Source organism: Leuresthes tenuis, unplaced genomic scaffold, assembly GCF_036924035.1.
Source record: "Leuresthes tenuis unplaced genomic scaffold, fLeuTen1.0.hap1 SCAF_21, whole genome shotgun sequence".
Taxonomy (NCBI): Eukaryota; Metazoa; Chordata; class Actinopteri; order Atheriniformes; family Atherinopsidae; genus Leuresthes; species Leuresthes tenuis.
The window spans coordinates 19,057,872-19,076,151 of record NW_027325375.1 but is presented as its reverse complement, the minus strand read 5'-3'; the positions used below and the strand labels follow the sequence as shown (position 1 = coordinate 19,076,151).

Genomic DNA, 18,280 nt, shown 5'->3' with positions numbered 1-18,280 from the left:
CTTCCTTTGTATAACTTTACAAAGTTAAGACTCCTCAAGCTCTTGCTGTAATTGATTCCACAAGATTTACAACATTAGTTCTATGGATAATTCAGCTCACATCTCTGCTGCCAAACACCAGTTGTATTTCAGTTTCTTGGGAGGTCACACATTTTACACCATGTTCATGGAAGAAGCTTGAATTTTTTTTCTCTTTGAGCATTATTGTGATTGAAGAAGATGAGCTGTGGCTTCACCACTGTCAGTGTCAAGTAGGCCGTTTTATTCAGAACATGACTGCTGGTTTTAAGAGACGACATACATGATAAAAAGTGAGTCATTGTCTGTGTCTCAAAAGATTAATTTGGGTGTCTGAAGTGACAACTCTAAAACTCCCAACATAACCCTCACACAATTCTGAGAGGTGGGAGGTTAACTAAACTTGGTTTATTCAAAGCTATAACAGAAGGCACAGCCAACTGTGCAAAAACTAAACCAGACAGGAACTATGACCATGAACGAGAAGCACAAACTAGGGATGAAACGACAACAAGGATCTGACAAGGACTGAGAGCTTAAATACTGTGGTGAAGTGATTACAGAATAGATAGCAGCTGGGACAATTGACACAGGTGAGTGAGTGGAGCAAATCACCAGAACACGATGACAGAGAAAGTCACTGAATGAGAAACAGAAACCCACATGACTGAAAGAAAATTAGGACCCAGGACCCAGGACTTAACTATAATAAAAACCCTGTGACTAAATAACAGAAAAGAAGAAAACACAGAAAAACCAAGACAAAATCAAACCAAAAAAATCCACAAACCCTAACAAATTCACTGTTCTCTCCCCTCATGTCAAATTGAGTCTTAGTCTCTCCCATCGGAGACGTGAGTGAAGGTGACGGACATTGTTGCTTTAAAGCGTCACACGACTGTAATTTATCATTTCTGTGTGATGAAATTTAAAAAGGAATCTGAGACAGTGTACTGTATGCACTTAATTTAAACTCTATATTTTCTTTCTTTTGGCTGATTTTAAAATATTTTGCAGGATCAGTCTCTCCTCTGCAGTTAAAGTAATATAATGTTTTATTACATATCATATAATATATTGATTTAGAATGGATGGATTTTATTGATCTAAATGTGTTTTAGAAGAGACTGGTCTCACTTCACAGCCATCAGTAAACCTTCGCCTCAGAAGTCATCAATCTGAGGTTATTAAAACTCAGTCATGCAGCTGCTGTGACAGGCCTCATTTCAGTCATCTCATGAATCAACAGTGGTTCTCACAGCGGGGAGAAACACCTGTGAGGGCTCCATCTCCTGCAGGTTAATTACTGTGAACAGCTTCAGTCCGCCTTCGTTTATTCAGTGCTAGAGATTTTCCACTCAGCAGCTAGAAGAATTTCATTCTCTGTGTTTCATATTTCCAAGAAACAGCGTGAGGAGGAAACTCTTCTAGGCGCTATTACTGAGTTTTCAGTTGAAGAGTAATGTCTTTTTGCCGTGGTCATGAGTTTAATCTCTGAATTGAGGGTAGTTTTTTTTTTTCGCTGGGTAAAATAAGTCACCTAAGATCTGTTGTGGTAGATGATTGTTACAGTAACGGAGAACCAAGACCAGAATACACTTAATTTACTGAAACTGGGAAAAAAGATAAGAAGAAACACTAGAATCCAGTGGTACAAAGGAACAGCAGGAGCATAGAACAGGAAGTATGACAAACAGGCAAAGGAGGAAGAAAAACAGGTGGTGATGACTAACATGAGACAGGTGTGTGTCAATTAGTTCAATAAGGACCGCTCAGGTAAAAGATGAACAAATTTATTAGGTGTACAGTGATAAAAGGTTGAAGAACAAATTATTGGAATTAAGTTTGATCAGTAGTTTTCTAAAGTTTTTGGTGGTTAGACTCTGGCGCAACATCAAAGTGGACGTGATGTGAAGTATGTGTCATAATCCACGGTGAGACTGGACCCGAATGCTGGACTATTGCAGGTGAGCAGGCTTGGACAGGTGGTAAAAAAAGGATTTATTTGGAAACTAAGGTGCCGGCAACAAAGAAATACAAATCAATCCAAATGGAAACAAACGCAGGATGACTGACTGACAAACTGACAGGAAAATCATGAAATGAAGACTCAAAACAGGAAATAAAAAGGTACGTGCAACGTGGAAGGAAATAACGTGAATGATCTGAAGACGAGCAACTGAAACCCGAGGGTGAAAATGCAGAGGGAGAAAATGACAAATTAGCGTCAGGAAAAGCAAGATGCAAAGGAAACCAGGTGTGACAGAGAGAGGAAGTTAAAGAATAAACAGAGGAGAAACTCTTCAAAATAAAACAGTAAGTCAGGTAACTAAAGAGCAAGAAGTAGTTGTTTGGTTGTCTTAGTTTTTCTATGTTTTGTTTCTGTTAATTTGTTTGGTCATTGGTCGTTATTTGGATTTATTCTGTCTGTATAGTTGAGTCTTGAGTTGTCTTTTTGTTCATAGATTACTCCTTGGTTGATCTCTGTTCTTGTTCTTTGTTGCCATTTTGTTTAACCTTTTTGTTAAATGAGTAATTGGATTATTATCAGGATTTCTTCAGTTTGTGTTGGTCTAGTTGTTGGTTTATAGTTACTCTCATATGTTATCTTTGTTAGTTTTACTTGGGTAAGTTCCACAGACTGACAGAGATTATCAACACAAAGCAGTTACTGGCAGGCAGGAAAACTATATCTATATAAAACATATGAGATGAAAAATTGTTTTAAAAGAAGAAGAATTAACTATAACGGTACGTAGAAGTTATATACAAACATGTAACCTGTACAAAACAAAAAGTATTGAACACAACATAAACGCATTACTCAGGAAAAGCAAGACGGAGTCATTGACATGAAATATATTGTCAAGGTTTTTCACACCACATTTCATACTTTTGACAAAAGAGACAATTTTCAAGTAAATCTGAGCAAGATGTGACCTCCTGGAGCTGAGGGAAAGCAGTTGCTGAGGTGTTTTTTGTTTTTTTTTTGTCTCTGGGAGATAAAGTATCCGAAAGTTTCACATTCTTGAAGCGGCTGCTGTGAAGTCAGAGGAGCCGAAGTCAGTCGAAGCTTTTAAAAGAAACCGTGGAAACAAGATTCTGCTTGTCCTCTCTCTGAGGAAGAGCTCACCGGGGACACATTCATCACAACCAGTCCATCAGACTGAATTTGTCTTCATGAAATAAAAAAACATGGAATGGAATTAGTTCCTCTAACATCAATTTAGTCTTCCAGGATGAAAGCAAAGAAAAAAAAAAAGACAGCACAGATCTTCAATCCACCAAAAAGAGGAACGAACGGCTGTGAGAAGCACAGCAGCAGAGCACAGGTTTGGGTTTTCATCATTAGTCTGTCTATGACGTGCAGCACATCGACGCTTCAGCATGACACGGAAGAGTTTGCGGGTTTGGGAAAAGAGCACATGGGAAGCTACAAAAGAAATTAGATTGTTTATTGGGAATATTCTAGATAGTCAGGACTTATTTTAGAGAGCATCAAAAGAGACATACAGGTTTCAGAGGTGCTGCAGAAGATGCTCTTGTTTTAGAGCTGAGAAGATACACGCAGGTATGTTTCAGGGAAATAATCTTCATTGACAGTGACAATGAAGACAGTGAGATTTATGAAATAAGTCATTTATAGAGTTGGGGAGTGACAGCACTTTCAGGGGTTGTCAGTCTTAAGATTTGTCTTATTTCAGAGTGTGATGGAGTGACATGTGACATTTGATCATGTGACAGAAAGTGTGCCTCCTGTCCAGGACCAGTTTACTTAAGGAGGTCAAAGGAGAGGATGGAGATAGACATCAGTCTCTGCAGCAAGGGAATCATGTTGCAGTCCAATCCTGAGACTTTCACAGCTTTTTTCCCTTCATTTTGACTTCCTTTGCCCTACCACCGTACTTAATTTTTAATGCAGTAAAAGTGCATTGTAATAAATCATGGTTTCGGGCATTGGAATACATGACATAATCATGTACCATGATGCAAAGGTATGAGTCTCCTGGTCTGACATCAGAGAAGCAGGGTCAGAGACATGCAGAAACATTACAAACACCTCAAGCTTCTAGTTTCAACACCTCATTGACAGAAGGAAAGCTCAAATTTCAGTCGAAAACATCACTGGAAAGTATCCCGATGAAGAAAAAAAACTATCTGGAATTCTTCTTGAGAGAATTCCACCATAAGAAAAAATTTCCAAATATAAGCAGAGCAAAAGATGAGGATCACTTCAAGCAGAGATAAATAAAGGATGGAGGACAAAAAAGACCATTATTCTGTTAGAGAACGTGCTGTTGAGGCAGTTCAGCAGTTTAGATGAAGGGCAGTGGCGCCATCTAGTGGTAGAAATATAATATGCAGTAGCTGTGTCAACGTGGAGAAACCAGGAGCGACTTTGATGCAGTTGTGTACGATGTTTTAGCTTGAACCAGTCTGCATTTTTTTGGTGGACAGAATTAATTCTTACCTTTTGAAATGTGATGAAGTTTAGAAGTTGGCTGTAATCCCTCTGAACCAACCAGCAGCAGTCACACTGTGTTGGAACTTGAAAAAACACTGTTTGTCAAAGACTTTTATCCTATCAGCACAGCAGCTGTATGCAGTTATCAACTTCAAAGGTGAAGTCATAGTTCCATTTTTTCCCAACAGGAACTAGATATCACGACAAAGAGGAATATATATATATTTGAGTATATTAACATGAATTTTGTGTCGAAAGATTAGTCTAAATGTTTCCAAAGACAGGAAAGTCAAATAGATGGATTGATAATTTAAGACTAATTACTGTTAAAATAATAAGATCATTTTGCCATTTTGTTCTTTTCCCTACAGTTGTGGGATGTAACACCGGCGTCATGAAAAAAAATCTCCGTCTGTATCCTGGATGAAGAGTGGAAATCCAAGTTTTAAACTCTGGTATCACAGCCACTGGGGCTCTCCAAGGCAGTTTCAGGCCAGAAAATGTGCATAACAAAGGTTGGTGTACCTATAAATGGACCCAGAAACACACAGTTTTAAGATCCAGACCCTTCTATTTTTGAGCCAAAACATAAAACACTTTTTTTTCTAAATTTATGAAAAGCTCACGCACCACCCAAAGACTGACCCACTGCAAAATCCGGACTCGGGGGTTTTCTCCTTTCTCGTTTGTTGCATTTCAGGGCGTCTTGGTCACTCAGAGACCAACCAATCATGTTTTTACATGATCAAATCAGAATTCATAATGTTCTTTTTCAAATGAAGGCTCCCTGAGAGGTAATGTTGCCTTCTGATAAGGGCTGCTTGGCATTTTAGATGGTTGCTATCTCCACCTTGACCACTAGACGTCAGTAGCTGCCAGACACCGTTACTTTACCCAAACTTTACCCAGCGAAAAGTTTTTTTTCAATTCATGAAAAGTATAGATGCGATTGGACATTCAGTCAAGCTTTTGGGTTAATAACAAATAACAGATCAACAGTTAAAGTAATTTTGACTCAGATAGCTGATAGAAGAGAATAACCTGATTTGTTAGGATAATTTTAAGTTGAAAACAGATAATTTATGTGTTCAGGCTCTAATGGCTCGTAGCCTTGTTTGCTGGCTCAATACCCAACTTCATGTTCACATGTCCTTATATCTGTGGGCAAGACACTAAAAAACCCTATATAGCCCCAGGATGTGTGTCTCACTTGTTCTGTTAGTTGCTTTGGATAAAAGCGTCTTATAAATTAATATAATGTAATGATGTAGGCCAAAGAAGATCGATTTCAGCCTTTCATTTTAATCCTGATAGTTTAAGGCTTAAAAGAGTTACAAAAGAAGTAAGATCTTCCAGTTTTGTGTAAATAAGTGACTTAAATTCTGTTCAAAATTTGATATCAGCACAAACTCTCAACACCTTGTAGATCACAGGATTTCATGTTTACCTAAACATGAAAACCTCCTACGTCGCAGAAGCCTCGAGTGATAAGACAAGGTGGCAAAATTAATCTGAGGTGTTCATAACTGAGCCTCAGTGTTTGGATTTTAATGCAATATCAAATTTGTTTGGTGAGAACGAGTCTGTTTTCTGCCCCATTGTGCACCAAACGGGTGCCAGAACCTTTGAAGAGCTTCTTCTTTTAGGTGAACACACACAGCTTCAAATGCTCTACACACATGCACACACACAGCTGTTCTTATTGCCTTTTTATTTTCTACAGGGATGTACAGCAAAAAGACTAACACTGTTGTCGCTAATATCCAAAAAGGTCCTGAAAATCAATTCTAGCACACTTGTTGACAGGTATTAAAAACACACACTTCCCGCCTCAGCCCACTCCGCCTCTCACTCATGTTTCCAGAGCAACAGGACTAACCCATCAATTGAAAAAAAAAAGAAACAAAAAGAAACAAAAACAAAGTACAATGTGGTACCTTTTGCATTGGCACAGAACAGCAGCAGCAGATGTGGGTCAGAGAGCGTTTCCTAATTATTTTTTGTTTCAAGCTGCTCAGAGTTCCAGATGTCAGGATGGCGTTTTAGATTTTTTTTAGAGAAAAATTACCTTTTTTTTTTTTCCTTTGACTTTATTCTCTTTTACAGGAGCCTTAAAGGGACATTCCCTGGGCTGATGAGACCTTTCACTTGAGGGCTCAGCTTGTTTTTCTCATCTTTTTTCAAACCTATCATTAATCCCCCGATGTAGATAACTGAGGGTCACTGATGGCTTTCATCACTTCTCTCTCTTTTGAGATTAGAACTACAAAAATCCACAGTCCTCACCTCAACTGATGCAGAGGAAACAAAACAAAAAGGAAAGACTCTTACTTTGTTGATTTATGTAACTCTAAGTAGGAGCATCTATTCAAGCAGAAGATGGAAAACCAGATTAGGAAAAAAGTAATTGATTTAATCCCAAATGCAACCTATCTGCATTTTTGTTACTCCACATTTGGCCTTGAATAACTGCATTGTGGCTAAACTACGGTAACTAAATAAGTAATATTTGCACCAGACAACTCCAACATCCCAATTTTCTTTGGGCCATGCTTGTCCTCGCACACATGCCATAACCAAATATGACCAAATCTGGCCTACAGCACTTGTCAGTGGCATAACTGATCCATATGTGCCCAAAGTAGCCCAGATATACGTCCTGAATGTGTCAGCTTGACATAATCATTGTCCACATCTACATTTTTTATTTATCTTTTTCTCCCTTCAATGATGCTGTTTACTCACGGTAAGTGAGGCTGCCTAATCTCAGACACATATCTCTCATAACTCTTTTTTTTTTTTTCAAATTTACCTTTGGGCTCTTACACACTTGCCATAATCCATGACTAAGACAGTTTATGACAACTGGTACAACAAAACACATGGTTTAACCCAACTCAGGTCTGGATTGCGACTTTTGGGCCACGCGACACTTGCAAATGCAAAAAGTAGCTCAGATTAGGCCCAAATGTGTCTGCTATCTGAGATGTGTATTTTACCGTTGTAGTTGTGTGTGTAGCTGCAGCTTATTTTCTAAAGTTCTATGAGCTGTTGTTTAATTCAAAGATTTAAACATTTTGCATGTAAGTCAAGAATCTGCGGCTGGCACTCGATTGTTCTCTAGCAACATTTTTCCACCTGACTGAAGAAAACACTGCATTCGGTTTGAACTTAACACAGTCCCTGATTAACTTTGGCCGGTCAAACTCCAACAGACACTTTTTCATCCACTTTCAATGATGAAATTATCTCTCTGCAATGTGTGTGTACATCTCACATTGTGCAACATTTGTTCTCCAAACAATGATAACTTGGAAAAATCATTGATGATCATAAGGGAAAAAGCAATAATTTCCAATAAAAATAGTAGGTTTAACCAGTTTTAGAATACTTTAAAGGTCCCTTTAGTTTATATAATGGGTTAAACATCCCTTCCTTAGCTCATAATGCAGGTTTTCTTATTAAAAATTAGTCCCAAAGTCAAATTTTGGACATTTTCTCACTTGACAAATCTAATTGCAAGCTGCAGAAGACTTCATCCGGCTGTTTTAAAGCATCAGTGGAACTTCCTCTGATGGATTGGTTTGGTAAATTAACTGCTGCTTTCAGTACCCCAAACTCTGATTCTAAGAAAGCAGGTTATGGGATGTGCAGCGGTGTAGAAAATTCTCCTTAAAGCAGGAAACTTGGCCAGAAAACCTTTTTTCAGCTCTTCCTTCTTTTTGAATTAATACAAATTTACAGTTTGATGTCACAGATCCTGAACATCTGGTTCTCTGCAGATGAAAACAAAGGTAAAAATAAGGAGATATTACTGCAAGCAGCGTGGGCCCAAGTTTGCATCCAGCTGTTTGATCCCACCGTCCTTCTGTCATCCAGGACCGGCCTCTGTCTGAGCAGGACGGTGGTACCAAACCGCCTGGAAAGAACAGAAAAAGAACCCTTAAAAACCAAAGAAGCTGAGGCATCCGGCCTCACAAAGAACTGTGCTCACTGCTGTCAGAAAACCTCTCACTCTTTGGAGAAATTTCTATAATCATATAAATTTACTGTGTTTTCATGCCGTTTATCTTGAAAGCCAAACATTTCTAAAAAACTGGAAAAATATCTACAGTATATTCATCTAGTTTAGATGCAAAAACACCCCCTTCTTTTTTTTTTTTTTGCTTGTGTAAATATAGAAGTGGGACTAAACGGATGAATTTAACAGAACCAAAGGGGGGTGGGGGCTGCTCGTGGCGCTGCAGTTCACACACGAGGAGCCAGAAGAAGAAATAAAAAGTGCAAAGAAAGAAAGCCATCAGATTGACAAGCCATTTAATCTTGAAAGCGGTCTTGAAATCATACAAAAGGAGTGAAAAAGGTCAAAAAGGAGCCACAGATTTGTTTGAAGGAATTTCAGTTCAGATACACCAGAATAAATAAAATATTCCAACTTTGTTTTTTTTTTCCCATGAATGTGAGGCTAAACACAAGATTTACTGACTTGTGGAGGTGAATATTTTCATGTAGGGATGCAGAAGGAAGGAGGTCAGAAAAGAACAGAGAGAAGATATACATGGCTGTTGTTATTGATCCACTGTATTAGTTTTATAAGGTGTTATTAAAGCACTACAGACTAAAGGTGTGGGCTGCCAGCCGCACACTGGGCTTCATTGTCTCTAATATGCAGCTGTGTGCTACGTGTAATAAAATCATGTACACAAACGAAACCTCTCGCTCCCAACTATTACATCTGCATAGCAAAAGAAAAGAAAAGAAATAAATAAAATGAACACAGAAAAAAAACAAATCAGAACTGAGCCTTCCAAACCACCTCCATCATAACTCAAACAGTGGCTACTGTTGTCTCTTCCTCTAAAAGATAATACAGAAGTAGTTTTGATGCAAGACTTATTGTTATTATTAGTACTTTTTTTTTTGTTTGTTTGGGTTTTGTTTTTTAGAAAAAAATTCTGTTTCTTCATGAAGCGCACTTCCTACTTCCTCTTGGTCCGGTGGGGATGTCAGGGCGGCTGGTTAGTCGTCGTCTTCGTCGACCACAGGGTCCGTGTCCCAGCAGGTGATGTCAATCTCTGAACACACAAGCAAACAAACACACACACACGGTCAGTAATAAAACCTTTAAAGGAACAAAGCAGGGTGATATATGGTAGGAAGAGGGTGGGATGGGCTCGACTGGGCCTCTCAGTACTTTTCTGAAGGTTGACAGCTTCACACTGAGAGAGCTGTGTGTGTGCTGAGAAACGACCAGTTTGCTTATGATTGCTTATATAAGTTCGATTCTACGGAAAATGAAGAAAGATCTCTAACATACAGACTTTTAAATCTATTCAGACCTGTTCAACGTTGAAAAACAAAGTTTGGTCCAATGAGCACTGCAGGAGCACTAATAATGAACAAATCAGCAGCTTGAGCGGGACTAATGCCAATATGCGCTAATGCCATACAAAGTTTTTACTCATTCTGGGTTTCACAAATCGAGATGGATACCAAAACTGATGTCAGTGTCTCAGCTTTGCAATGACCAGTGTGGCGAGTATAATCACGATGCTCAACAGTGCGGTGAGCTGTTATTGTGTCTTTTGTCCTTGAGGAAAGGAAGGGGGTCCAGTCAAAGGCAAGATCTAGGAAGAACAGCACTTCTTTCCAATAGCAACCACTGCATGGCGAGGAAACAACAGGAAGCCCAGGTGGTGGCGTACTTCCCAAAGAAATGAGTTAGAGTGGAAGAAATGTGACACTGAAAACGGATTCAGTCTCTAAAATCGAGTTTTGTCTGAAATCAGAAACAAAATCAACTTTTTGGGGGGTTTTGTTTTAGTTTGTTGGCAAAAAGCAGTTTTTGAGGACAAAGTGTCACCACCGGACTGCATCATGGCCTTCTCGCTATAAGGTTAATCCCTGGTTTCTAAACACAAAATGCTGATTAAGTATGAAAAAAAGTCATAAATCGTAAAGATGATTTATGACCTGATTACATGTGCGTTTACATGGAAGTCCTTGTTTCCAGAGATGTTGGGACTGAAACTGCAATAGTGAGTTATATGGAAAGATTTACAAAGATGGCACATCAGAAGTTTAAACTGAAACTTCGTCATTTGAAAAATGTTTTGAAGCGTTTTCACCTAACGTGATGAGTAATAAGAAAAATGGGTTTTACAAGAAATGACAACATGTTGCATAGATGGAATCTATTTTACCTGGCGGCTTGTTATAAAAGACCGGTGCTGGTTTAGCTGAGGACTCCTCTGATTGGCCGAATTCTTCCTCCTGTGACTGGCTGAAATAACCCTCACTGGCCTAAAAGCACCAACAGAAGGAAAAAAAAAAACAATTTAAAGAACAAAAACACTGGAAACATGTTGAATATCAGCAGCAGCTTCAGGACATCCAACCTGAGTCCCTTCTTTCAGCAGCGTCTCCCCATTGGTCATCAGCTGCTGTCCATCATCCACCTCTGGCCCCTCCCCAGAGGCGTGCTGCAGTGCATGCTGGTAACTGAGGGTCATCTGGTCAGAGCTTGTCACGTCCACCAGACTGGAAGGGTCGTCCTCAGCGCTGGTGCCCAGGCAGAATGTCCCGTCCATCATGTCGTCAAAGCTGAGGAGGGGCTGAGGTCGGCCGCTGCCGGCGGCGGTGCTGGGTGGGACATCACCATGAAGCACATTGGTGTCTCCCATCAGATCCACTAGATTGGAGGACTGGGTGGGGTTGGCAGCAGGGGCAGAGCTGCTGTCCCACAGGTCAACCAGGCTATCTGTTCCAGAGTCCCACGCAGAGAAGCCAGAGGAGTCGCGAGCCTGTGGGGCGACGCTCTGCACGGGCTTGATGGCTGTTGACTCCTGGACAGGCGGTTTCTGCTCCTGCTTTGGCACTGAATCTGAAGGAAACATGCAAAAGAGCATTTTACAAGTCATCAAACGTTTCACTGCAGCACCGATTTCATGACTAACAGCTAAAAAAAAAAACATCTACACGTCTCAGTAAAGCAGTAAAGCAGTGGGCAACATTTATGTCAGTCAGTGTGGAAACGCAACATAAAAACCAGAACTACCTTTCATTGGTGTAGAATCATGAAAATAAGAATTGAGGTCCTTACCTCACAACTCTTGTAAACAAATACAACTTCAAATCAGAAAAAGTTGGTACAATATGGGGAATACAAATAAAAACAGCAGTTATTCTTACATTTGCTTTGACTTTTAGTTCATGGAGACAGTAGGAACCCAAGATTTCATGTTTGAGCACCTTCATTCATTTTGTCATTATGCATCCATCTTTAAATTTCAGACCTGCAACACGTTCCTGAAAACATTTTACTGCTAGAAATTAGGTAGACCTCTCTGGGCTCAGAGGCTTCTGGGATGGAGCATCACACAGTGAAAATCAGACCAATCAGTACTCCAGACCTTTGTTGGAAGAAATGGACGCTCTGTGCTCCGGACCAGAGAGCAAAAAGAGCATCCAGACTGTTGTCAGCAACCAACCCAAAAGTATCAGAGAGCTTAACTAAACTAATTTCTTCTTCTGTCATGACAGCATTCATGCAGAAAAGTTCACTGAGATTTTACAGCGACAGTATTCACTATTTCACAACGTCTTTTAAGTGTTGGGAGAAGGAAGGGAAACATTACAAAGAGATGAAATATTTCCTGCCCTGACTTTTTATGGAATGTGTTGCAGGTCTAAAAAAATTATGTTTATTAACAAATTTAATTGAGCTGATGAGACAAAGAAGGGTTCATGCTGTTTGCAATTAAATAAAATGCTCAATAAATGTAAGAATCACTGTGTAATTTGTATAAGCATTTTTCCCAGTCCCAGTTTTTCTTTTATACAGACTGACGTTAACAAAATTTCAGACCAAATAATAAAGTGACAACAAAATGGCAGAATGGAGGGATTTTCACTCTCACCCCACTTGTCTCTATCGTCTTCCTCCTCCCTGCTGAAGTCCTCTTTAAAGGGCGTGGTGACTATTTTGGGAATGGGTGACACGGCGGCCATGTTGCGCTCTGTGCTCATGTCATCATCATCATCGTCCCCTGGAGGCCAAAAACAAGAAAAGGAACATCAAACGGTGATGAAGATGCCTCATTCTGTAAATCGCCCAGTTAAATTATACTCATGGACCAAATGTGTTGAACTAACACAAAACTGCTAAAATCTGCTGCTTTATGCATACTTTAACCAACAACTACAAAAGTGTCCTCGTGGATCAAAATGACTGAATTTTACACTGGAGCTATGCTTGTTTTTATGTATGTATATGTATTCAAATGATCCTGAGATGTGCTTCTAATGATGCAAATGTTTAGAGTCACTTCTCATGTTACTTCAACACATTGAAAATGCACAACTATCACAAGACAAACACACAAAATGACAGTTAGTTTATGTTGATCCAGACCTCTGAACCTTCATCCACATCTCAGGCACAGTAAAGAAATGCAAAGGTCTGCTGTTGTACCCATGAATGTCCACATTGATGAAGTAATTGTCAAAATCCCTAAGAAAAGATCACCAATCTGCTCTGCAATTGATGCTCCCCACAGAATTATTCCCAAAACTTTGGTGATTTGCTGACCTTTTCTTCCACTGAAATATCCTGATGTGTACCAGAGGGCTTGGTCAACGTTTTGGTGCAAACATTCATGGTGAGCAATGGATGAAGTTTTCAGGAGGTGAAAAATCCCTGAGTTCTAAAACGGCTGACAGATTTTTACATCTTGAAGGTGGATTTATTGCCATGAAATCAGATTTTAGAGGATGAATCAAACTCTGACTGCTTCACTCACTGAACATTACTTTGCTCTGTGAAGTGCAGCCTCACAGACCAACTATAAGCTGGAGAATTCTGTGTTTTTTTTGCTTTACACAAAATTTACATCCATAAGATGTCAGATTATTTGACCATGAAGTCATACATTTTTGCCATGACTGGTGGGCCACACATAGACTGTGGTTCCTCTTTTTCATATTAGTTTTCAATATTGCAGAATTATTGATTGGAATTATCTTATTAGTTTGGTGCTGCAGTAAAAAGGGATCAGATTCAGATTGAGCATTCGGTAGGGACACATTGTTGCATATCACACAATCTGCCACTAAACAGAAAAAAATGATAGGAGCCAAATCAGAAGCTAATCAAGCCAGCTTTTGGCATGTTGATTAGCACACTTGTTGTTCATTTCTGATTAACTTTCTGATTAAGCTTCTTCAGAATATATCGTCCTGGGTTTCCTTTGTTCAGTGTTGGATCATTGTCATTCCTACTGGCTATCTGCCCGTTTTCTGCCCTCTGACTGTATGGGTTTATTGTTCTACTGACTGTTTGTCCCGCTTCTACAGTGTCGTTTGTACTGACGTTTATGTTTGCCCTTCAACCTCTGCCTCCTGGAGCTTCCAAGGCAGAAACATGCCAATAATATGTATGTATAAGTGTGGACTACTGGCTTTGATGGAGGTCTGCGCTCAGTCGATTTTTCCATAAATAAAAAGTGAGAATCCAACACACACACTGCTTCTGATGCCAGTGCTTTTTTACATTCTTGTTTAAGGAGGAAGATCCTTAAACAAAAAGGGCTACTGAAAATATATCCAGTGTGTCATGGCAAATATTTATGACTTACGTCACCTAATCTGTTGAAGTGAGCATCTTATCAGACAAAAAGATTGTGTAATCTCAACCAGCATTCATCTTTTTCATCCTGACTTGCTTCATCTCATTTGGTTGAACTGGGATGTTTCATTAACAGATTGCTTGTTACACAGAAGAAGGATCCCAAACTTGTAAGAATCCAGCTGCCTTGAGCGTTCAGAACACACCGGACAAAAGTAGTCAAGAACTATAGGTTCAAATATCGAGTGTGAAAGTGACTAAATTGCTGCATTCCTGAAAAGCTGATGCAAATCAAGGTGGGTTAATAGAACAGTTGAGACAATAACGACCATCCAGAATGTCACAAAACTCATCACATTCACTGATGTGCCATCAGTGCACAACCACAGACTGAGTGAGTCAGCTAAAGCACATACACCACAAATGAAGAGAATCACTTATACAATAAGAATAAGACTTTTCTTTCATATCTCAGGATTTCATGCTCATTACAGTCAGGCGTCCTTCTCAGAGTTGAACACGAGAAGCCACAGATGAAGAACATTCATATTGTAAAATGACAGATTCAGCAGGTTTGTGAACGGGTGGCTTCTCCAATTCGCCTAGCTGTCAAAATAGTCTGATGATCAAATAATTTCATTTAGAGTACATGTTTAAGGAAGGATTAAATTCAAGTGAAACTGTCTCTGTTTTTTGACACCCAGAATATTATCTGCCATTACAGCACCTGTAAACATGCAATAACTGAAGACTGAAGATCATAGAAGTGGTTTGCTTGATTTTACCTGCTAACTACACCATTGTTGGCCATTTCCAAAAGTGTTGAATATTTTTGAACAATTGATTTATGATGCATGATCTTTAATAGTATCTCACCAAGCCAGAACATTAATACATCTGTGCTTTTCAGCTTGATGTTTTCTTAAATTTAGAAATTTATTTGTTCTTGCAGTTGTGCAAAAAACATATTGATCTTTTATATTTTTTAAAGCCCAATATATAAAGTACTGCTTCTTGATTGTAGACTTTGGTTTTGAGGTATTCTCAAATGAAGCTGGGTCAAACTACGGTTATGAAAAAGTAGTACGAGACAGAATAAAAAATCCTCGGGTTCTTACCAGGTTTTAAACTGAAGTCAACCTGAGATGAACAGCAACACGTGACACATTATACTGTGTCATTATTTATTGAACGAAAAACGAGACAAACTGTATAAGCGGTGTGAAAAAATAAGTGAACCTTTATTGCTTCCACAGGAATTAAGAGGTTAAGTCGCAGCCAGGTGCTGCTGATCAATGCATTGATTAATTGATCATCAGTAAGTGTGAGCACCTCTATTAAAGCAGAAGTTTTGTCAGTTTGCTGGTCTGGAACATTCAGATGTGTGTTAACACAATGCCAAGGAGGATAGGCATCAGCAGTGATCTTAGAGAAGGAACTGTTGCTGCCCATCAATCTGGGAAGGGTTATAAGGCCATTTCCAAACTATTTGGAGTCCATCATTTTACAGAGCGAAAGATTGTTCACAAGTGGAAAACATTCAAGACAGCTGACAATCTTCCCAGGAGTGGACGTCCCAGCAAGTTCACCCCAAGGTCAAAAACCCAAGAGCTACATCTCAGACTCTACAGGCCTCAGTTAGTGTGTTAAATGTTAAAGTTCATGACAGCACAATGAGAAAAAGACTGAACAAGTATGGCTTGTTTGGAAGGGTTACAGGAGAAAGTCTCTTCTCTCTAAAAAGAACATGGCAGCACAGCTTTGGTTTGTAAAGTTACATCTGAACAAACCACAAGACTTCTGGAACAATGTCCTTTGGACAGACCAGACCAAAGTGGAGATGTTTGGTCATAATGCACAGCAGCACGTTTGGAGAAAACCAAACACAGCATATCTGAACAAACACCTCATACCAACTGTCAAGCACGGTGGTGGAGGGCTGATGATGTGGGCTTGTTCTGCAGCCACAGGACCTGGACAACTTGCAGTCACTGAGTCCACCATGAACTCCTCTGTATACCAAAGTATTCTAGAGTCAAATGTGAGGCCAAATGTTCAGACCGCTAAAGCTTGGCTGAAACAGGGTCATCAACAGGACAAGGATCCCAAACACGGCAACAGATCTACAACAGAACGTCTGAAAAAGAAAAGAATCAAGGTGTTGCAATGGTCCAGTCAAAGTCCAGACCTCAACCTGACTGAAATGTTGTGGTGGGACCTTAAGAGAGCTGTGCATAAACCTAAAAACCTCAACGAACTGAAGTAACGTCAGAAAGAAGAGTAGGCCAAAATTCCTCCACAACCATGTGAGAGACTGATAACGTCATAGCGAAAACGATTACTTCAACTTATTGCTGCTAAAGGATCTACAAGCTGTTCACTCATGGGGTTCACTTAATGTTTCACACACTGCTTCTGTGTTTTGTGTCAGTTTTTGCTAAATATCATTAAGTCCTAATACTTTAGTACTAAATGGGTGCAGTTCTTTTAAACCTAACTGTATGAGTCTTTCTGGAAACTGGTCAACAGTAATATTGCATTTGCAGTTAATCTGCTGAAACATATAAAACCACCACTATGGTCTTCAAACTGACAGCTACAAGACCAACTTTCAACAAAGTGTGATGACGACCGAAAGACCCTTACACGTACACAAACACTCACATGTTGGTTGGTCGTTCAGGATTAAAGTGGCAGCAGGAGTGTGTTTTCGAGTGTGTGTGTGCAGATTGGTCACGTTGTCCAGGATCACAGGTGTAAGATTAAAAATCAAAAGAGGAAGAAGGTGATGATAAAAAAAATTCAAATTAGTTACTCTTTAATCACTTCACTGCAAACTGAAAACAATAAAACAGAAACATTTACAGAAATAACTTCACATCAGCAGCTGACTGGACGACATCTAAAGCATGACGACGGACTCAGCATCAACTGTAACGAGCAAATCCACAGACAGCTTCATGGTTTACGGCCGTGAGGGGTGTTTCACTGTTTAGGTTTGAGAAATTCAAGTGAGTTAGCCTGCTGGCGGGAACGTTGAGACACTTTTCACTAAGACTTTATCATTTCACAAATAAAAGTTTTTAATACTAAAAGTGGGCTAAAGATTACTCATGCATGACTGTACAGCGGCTACTAGCATCAATGCTAACAATACATACAAAGACAATGTAGAGATTTATTATGGCCCTGCTTGCATTTGACCGGTTGGATGTCGGATAAATTTAAAGCTACCAATAAATGTACAACACTGCAGAACCCCTGAAGTTCCAGAAGCTAATACAGTTGACATTACAACATATGTCTAGCATCAGTTTGATGAAGACTAACACAGGTCATGTAAGAAAGTCAATGTTGAGGTAAAACTTTCATCCAGAAGACTGCGATTTGGGTTTTGTGTTTGACCGTTATTTTTTGGTCCTTAGAACACCCTTTGATGTTCCTCAGACTCTCCTGTAAATTTATTAATGTGGTATTAATTTACCATTGTGGGGTTTTCTACAGAGTTCTTTGCTGACTTGAAAAGCCAGACTTTGGGTATCCACAAGTTTTAAGACTTTCCTCTGAAAGTCCTGTGCAAAAATGTTGAGCCAAACCCTTTATTTCTTTATTTTTTGCTTTCAAGGAGACACCTTTTTCTTGTAATCTTCTAAAACGTTTTTAAAGAAATAGTTCTCCGGGCTTTCTGAAGGTCCTTCTTCTTGTACCTGATCATTTTTCAGAGGAATGTTTTTACTTTTTACTTTTACTTTATGTTTTATTAAGCCACTTAAGTTGAGTTGAACTACGGTTACAGCTTGACTGTGCGTTCAAACTAGATCAATATCTTTGTCTTAGTATACATGCACGGGAGGAAAATCAGTTGTTGGATTATTGGAGCAGAGCAACAGTCTGGAAATCAGCCACAAGCTGACATGTCGCATTAATGGATCTTAATTTCTGATGTGTTAACTCATCTGACAAAAGAAACGGAAAAATATGTGAGAGAGAGCCGCTTTAATAAGAATTCAATGGCAATTTCCATAATCTTTCTAGAAAAATATCAATAACTCCTAAAGGATTTGTATCTGAGGCAGAAGCTCCAAGAAGGTTCCTGGTTTAAATCTCAGATGAGGACTTTCTGGTGAAGTGACCATGTTAAATCCCTTAAAAAAGGAGATATTTGTAAAACT

At 39.3% G+C, this 18,280-nt stretch overlaps 1 protein-coding gene across 3 annotated transcripts in view; it reads right to left on the bottom strand.

Moving 5' to 3' along the window:
- Positions 1-6,177: 6,177 nt before the first annotated feature.
- Positions 6,178-18,280, bottom strand: part of dbn1 (drebrin 1) — a 121,829-nt gene continuing 109,726 nt past the window's right edge. For 2 of the 3 annotated variants that reach the window (XM_072375728.1, XM_072375731.1), the window contains 4 exons: positions 12,403-12,501; positions 10,882-11,366; positions 10,687-10,786; positions 6,178-9,558 (listed from right to left, as the gene is read on the bottom strand). In XM_072375728.1, coding sequence (XP_072231829.1) covers positions 9,503-9,558; positions 10,687-10,786; positions 10,882-11,366; positions 12,403-12,501 — 740 coding nt within the window. In that variant the 3' untranslated portion in view covers positions 6,178-9,502. Of the gene's footprint in view, positions 9,559-10,686; positions 10,787-10,881; positions 11,367-12,402; positions 12,532-18,280 lie in introns of all 3 variants that reach the window. The other variant, XM_072375730.1, reaches the window with a different exon arrangement.